Source organism: Pristis pectinata, chromosome 7 (genome assembly GCF_009764475.1).
Source record: "Pristis pectinata isolate sPriPec2 chromosome 7, sPriPec2.1.pri, whole genome shotgun sequence".
NCBI lineage: Eukaryota > Metazoa > Chordata > Chondrichthyes > Rhinopristiformes > Pristidae > Pristis > Pristis pectinata.
Window position 1 is genome coordinate 66431466 of NC_067411.1, and position 6645 is coordinate 66438110.

Genomic DNA, 6645 nt, shown 5'->3' on the forward strand with positions numbered 1-6645 from the left:
GAAATCCTCATCTAAACTTTCCAATGCTCCACTGGCTTTCTTCCACCATAAACTTGAACATTCAAAGCTCTGTTGGCTGTGCATTAACCGACACCAAGTCTTGTTCATTCACCTCCCTTGGGCTCATTGATGTACACTGACTCCCAATCCAGTAAAGCCTTGATTTTAAAAGTTTCATACCTGTTTTCATATTATGTGGTCACCTCCCTGCTTTTTTTCTGAAAGGTCTTCTAGTCCTCTGTATTCCTCCATTTCTGCTCTTCCCCTGGTGTCTGAGCCCTAAAGGTCCAGCATGAGTTGCTCTGTCTTCAAGGACCTAGACCATAAGTACTGGAATTCCTTCCTTAACCCTCTCTACTTCTCTTTCCTCCTTTCAGCCCATCTTTAAGCTTGCCTTAGATCATGTCTTCCTACGGTGTCCTACTGTGTCTTTGTGTGGCAAAAGTGTGCCTGACGATACTCGAGTGAAGTGCCCTGCGACCTATTATGAAGTTAAAGGTGCTATATAAATGTAGGTTATTGTTGTTGAAGCCTTTAAAAGCTCGTCACGTTTTGAGTTTACGAATTTGTTTTTGACAATTAAAAGCCGCCATGTCTAATTGCTCGAAGTTCACAAAACGTGATGTAGATGAAAGCTGTTTCAAGATGAGAATAAACTGTCACGATGCGGCACAGTGTCTGGAAATGTCGGCCAAATAAATCAATAGTTCTGAAAGGCTGCAGTAAGCAACGCTCGGGTCTGCTCAGATTGCCTATGACGGACAGGGATGTCCCTAGATCTAGAGCCAAGATTGCCTCTTGAACATTTTATTTTCCGATAACCATTTCGGGAAGAATTATTTTAAGGGGTTCCTTTGCGGCCACTGCGATGTGATTAGAAATCGCTTGGTGTAAATAGGATTGAACCTGTATCCCATCGATCCTCCCACTTCAAAGGGAGTTTCCTGCTTGGTATAAGGATCGCCCGTGTTGACTAGACCTTTCAAGAGAAATTGAGAAGTCATTAACACACAAGAGGGGGTGGCTGTCGTGTCTTTTCGTGCAATGTATTTAGGAAGGCGGCAGGTGCACAGATGGGAGAATGGATCGCCTTTTCTTTCAAACAGATCGAGGTATCGCCGGTATTTACCACTGTACGCGCGCATGTCCATACATAATACCTGCAATCTGTTGAAGAACTGCTGTCCTTCTTTAAGTATGATTCCTTTCTGAAAAAAATAAGTACCATTGGTGCAAACCGGGATGAGATGTACCGCTGTACAAACCTTGTCCAATTTGTGTGCAATACGCGAACCATAAAACATTTTCATAACAAGAATGTATCATATTTGTAGTGTTTGCTTTGGTAAGAATGCTTTGTTAAACAGTGGATACAGAGTGCAGGACTACTCGTTTTATTTTCTCAGTTGGATACTGCAACGGGCTCTTTAACAGTTTATAAATTCCACGGGGATCCCACAAAAATCTTGGAATATTCAAAGCGCGATTATATTGGTGATAGTTGGAAAAAAAAACTGTTGCAGTGTATTACTAAACGTAACAGGGACAATCCAGAAACATTACGGAATTCTTTAATGATTTCTGTTGTCTCGCAATCTACGACCACTGAGAATAGACAATGCAAACTAAACTGTAATCATTTACATTCCATGTTATAATCGATACGATATACATAAATGAACCCACCTTTCACAATTAGTAGCCCACAGAATAAGGACAAGATGTCTTACAGCTGTTATATCAATTGGTTCATGATAATAAATGGAAGAATTTTCAAAATTGGAATTTCTGGCACTTAATGCATGGTTTAACAACCGAGATGTGGAGACATCGTATACTTTTAGTGCATCTAAGAAGGATTCAGATGTTTATCAACAAGAGGAAAATCTTTAAAATATCTTTGGCAGGGCTCAGTAATTCCAGCGATTTGGCACAGGGACAGAATCCTACCCTGAAACGCCACATTCTTAAATCTGTTCAGTGAGAAGGATCAATAGATTGGCGAGGTTTCCTAATGGAATATCAATTGTATCGCCTCGTGGGCTATTTAGCCTTAAGGATCAACTGCATCACCTGATCTCCCTGAAAGTCGGTAATCAGAATGACAGTGCATGGGGAGGGGAGGGGAGGAGACGTCGAGTCAACAGAGATTGGTCCAACGACACAGCACAGACCGGAATCCTTGCTCGTAACATCCATGCCGGTAATATGTAAATCCAAATGTGATTTGGCAAAGTATTGACACCGTTGCATTTGGACGTATGGTACATGGTTCTTCTAAGTATGTAGGTAGGTTGGGTCGGCCAGAATTTCGAAAGCTGTAATTTTTATTTGCGTGTGGGATTATATCTAAAAGTATCACGTGTTTGACAATCTGTTGATAGGTTGACTAAATCACATTTGCTGCGCTGTTGTGATTATGTTGACCAGGTAAGATTAAATCTAATCAGAGTACTACTGCAGATGTTTTGGAAAATAACTCAATGTTACGGCGTCTGTTTCTCGTTGAATGCTGTTACTGTGCGGTTAAACCCCATTGGCAAGAGTTTGCTTTAGATTAACTGGTTGAAGCATGTCTAACTTTTGAACGCTGAACACTTGCTCGTTTTAGATCGAGGGCTTCGATGCAGACGTTCTCGCCATGGGCTCAAGGAATTGATTATGAGAAAGATACAATTCTGGGAACATTCTCTTCAACTCGCCTGGAGCATGGAAAGTGAAACCACGTCCACCCTGCTGCCGCCTGTCGACCCAGCCCACCACGGTATGACTCTGGAGCAGAAAACTACCTTCGCTTTTGTTATCTTCCTTTTTATCTTCTTGGGGATCCTCATCGTAAGATGCTTCAGGATCCTCCTGGATCCATACAGGAGTATGCCCACGTCCACATGGGCGGACGGGCTGGACGGTTTGGAGAAAGGACAGTTCGACTATGCATTGGCCTGAAAGGGAGGTTGTGGTGACAGTGACTGATGGATTCCAGGAGGCAGTCTGTGCCCACTCTGTGACCGCAAGCTCACGTTGCCAATAGGATCTTTTCATCAGCAGCTGGCTACGAACTATCTTCAGAATGGCACAGCTGATTTAACACTCTAAGTACTTCAATGGTACTGTGCAACTCTCTGATATGACTGGTTATTTGACAAGAGCGGTGCATTGTCAACCCGCAACAGCCATGTCTTAAACCTGGAAATGTAGTTACATTATTGCCTTTCCAGCGCCGGATGGTATTACAGAACTAAACATATTGTTGGGGTATCAATAACACGTACGTAGATACACTGTAAATGAGTAAATGATAGATTCATGGACATCTCGACATATCTGGGCCGAGGAATCCATAGCTAAAAGTTGCAGAATAATTACGGGGATTACACTACATGGTATTTTAGAAGAGACGTGTGCGGGTTACAGATAAGCAATTGCGGATTTGAACTATTTACGTAAAATCTTAATTAACACATTTGATGTAATTTAGTCACACTCTTAGAAGCCTCTTTAGAGAAGCCTCTTTAGTCTTCCTAATGCAGGTCTTGAATACGACCAAGGTTGTGATGAAGCTTTCACTTAGATCTAGGAGTTATGCACCACTCAATGAAGAGAACAGACGATTTTATTTCAGAATGTCAACCTTGTTTTTTTCCCCCATGAATCAATAAGTATAAAATAAAACATAACATCGGTCGCTCAGAGTACTTAGATGGCGTCTTGATTTTGACTTTCATATCTTGAATTCCAATCGTTAATACACTAACTTTTCTCCCTTTAGTAACCCGACAGGCGCAGAAACACATGGCCCCCATCCAAGCTGAGAATCACACACATCTCACTGAACTTATTCCAGGCAGTTTGGGTTGGGTTGGCAGAGAAAACATTTGGGCCCCACCAGTTTACTCGCTAAACTTTGCAGTCTACCAGCACAGCAGGGAGATTTTTATAATTCTTGATGCAACTGAAATCGCTCTGCCATTGGATCTCAGGCTGTTCATAGTCAAACGGCAAGAATCACACCTTTATTGCCATGTCTAAACCTTAGCTGCACGGTCAATCATCAACCATGCCCTAGAGGATAACATGGTTTAGTACTGGTTTACTCGTTCTGCCAATATTGACTTATTTGTTCTGAAGTTCCACTGCCGTCCATTATTTTGGAGTTAAGGAGACCCTGTAAGACACCATCACAGCTTGCCCAATATCCAATCTTCACAACCTCAAGGTCATTGGCTAATTAACAAACGGAACATCGACAGAACAAACAATAAGTCTCATGAGGTATGAGCATGTATCACTGTGAACAATACTACTATAAATAATGCAATACAATGTGCTTCCATACTGTGATGGACATATTGATATATCTCACACAAGCAATTCCATCCAATGGAGATTTCAGACTGTGATGATCCCAAGATCTGTCCAACTTCACCTCACAAAAGATGTGAGCTTTGTTTATTAAATTATTACATTGTTCAAAACAAGTACATTGTAATTCGTTTCTGCAAATTATTAGTTGATGAGCTTGCCGGTGTGTTTATGTTAGGAGATGAATATATAACACAACAAATGAAATGACTACACTGTCAAAATATGGCAGGCTTTGCTCCAGGCTATAAGTCCTATCGATTTTTCTGTAGCTCTTAGAACTATAGCTATTAACATTCCAATTGTGCATGGAACAAAAAAAAATCATTTTAGTTTCTTAAGACTAAGATAAGTGCATTGTAAAATAAATGTTAGAATGTGGATAATCTACCCAATTAATGTATGCAAGTAATATGGATAATTTACCTATAATTACAAGGGATGACCCCCCAATCAGAGCACCTAATGGCTAATGGTGCTTGCACAGACTACTGGTCAGCAACTTGTAGGCACAACAGCCAATTTTCTGCCCATATATTTAAATTGGTATTGGTTTTATTTTCACTTGTACCGAGGTACAGTGAAAAACTTGTCTTGCATACTGTTTGTACAGATCAATTCATTACACAGTGCAGATACATTGAGTTAGTACAGAGTGCATTGAAGCAGTACAGGTTTAAAAAAAACAATAACAGAGTAAAGTGTCACAGCTACAGGGAAGTGCATTGCAGGTAGATAATAAGGTGCAAGGTCATAAGGTAGATTGTGAGGTCAAGAGTCCATCTCAACATACAAGGAAACCATTCAATAGTCTTATCACAGTGGGATAGAAGCTGTCCTTGAGCCTAGTGGTATGTGCCCTCAGTCTCCTGTATCTTCTGCCTGATGGGAGAGGAGAGAAGAGAGAATGACCAGGGCGGGTTGGGTCTTTGATTATGCTGGCTGCTTCACCAAGACAGCGAGAGGTATAGACAGACTCCATGGAGGGGAGGCTGGTTTCCATGAAGTACTGGGCTGTGTCCACAACTCTCTGCAGTTTCTTGCGGTCCTGGGCAGAGCAGTTGCCGTACCAAGCCGTGCTACATCCAGATAGGATGCTTTCTATGGTGCATCAATAAAAGTTGGTGAGTGTCAAAGGGGACATGCCAAATTTGTTCAGCCTCCTGAGGAAGTAGAGGCGCTGGTGAGCTTTCTTGGTTGTGGCATCTACCTAGTTGGACCAGGACAGGCTATTGGTGATGTTCACTCCTAGGAACTTGACGCTCTTGAAATAAGACTTGAAATAAGACAAATTGTGTATAATAGGATAAATCTACATTGTAGTCCATGGAGAAAACTACTTTTCTTTTGTATGTTTTCTTCAGCATTTACAGTGCACTTAAGAACAAATGTATAAGAAAAAAACATATTCTCACATAATATTCTACATTCTAGAAATTTCTACATATTAAATAAACTCAGAAAACATTGGAGATTCTCAGTGAGTCAGGTACCATCTCTAGATAGAAGTAAGCTGAGAAAATGAATGATGATCTTACATCAGAACTGACCAGTTCTGATTTAAGATCAAAATTTGCATTTGGTTATCTGAAGTTGTTGAATTCGATATTGTGTTCCAATAGCTGGAATATACCTAGATGGAAGATGTAATGTTTTTCCTTGAACTTAAATTGGGCTCCCTTTCCCTTAAGTATAGCTGTCCCTCTACCTTTTACCATAGTTGACAGAGCATACACTCCATTTTCCACACTTCTACTCTCAAGAACTCTCCTCCCATCCAGAGCAAAAATATGGTTCCTCTTGTCCTCACCTTCAACCTCACCAGCCTTCACAGTCACATACACATTCACATAATTGTCCATAATCACTGCCACCTTCAAAATGATGCCACCACCAGACACACCTTTCTTTCCTCTCCCTTTCAGCATTCTAAGGGGACTGTTTTTATTGCAACTTCCTGGATAGCTCTTCTATCTCCACCAACCACCTCCTTTCTGATGGCACTTTTCCATGCAACACCTGCTTTTTACTTCTACTATTCCCCTCATCCGGGGACCTGAACAGCAATTAATTTGCACTTCTTCCAGTCTAGTGCACGGCATTCAGTATTTACGATGTGATCTCCTCTACAATGGGGAAACCAAATGCTAATTGGGTGACCGCTTTGCAGAGCATCTTTGTTGAGTCTTCAAGAGTGACTGAAAGATTCCATTTACCTGTCACTTTGTTTCTCCAACCCATTACAACCTCTTTGTCTTTGGTTTCTACACTGTTCTAATGAAG

At 41.2% G+C, this 6645-nt stretch overlaps 1 protein-coding gene across 2 annotated transcripts; it reads left to right on the forward strand.

Annotated features, from left to right (window-relative positions):
* Nucleotides 1-1034: 1034 nt before the first annotated feature.
* Nucleotides 1035-4458, forward strand: LOC127572693 (cortexin-3). 2 transcript variants are annotated; one of them, XM_052020213.1, is made up of 2 exons: nucleotides 1035-1112; nucleotides 2612-4458. In XM_052020213.1, exons 1-2 carry the CDS (start codon nucleotides 1082-1084, stop codon nucleotides 2944-2946), a joined length of 366 nt encoding a protein of 121 aa, XP_051876173.1. In that variant the 5' UTR covers nucleotides 1035-1081; the 3' UTR covers nucleotides 2947-4458. The 2 variants fall into 2 exon arrangements, with proteins under 2 accessions (XP_051876173.1, XP_051876174.1); XM_052020214.1 differs by lacking the exon at nucleotides 1035-1112 and adding an exon at nucleotides 2075-2289.
* Nucleotides 4459-6645: the final 2187 nt, after the last annotated feature.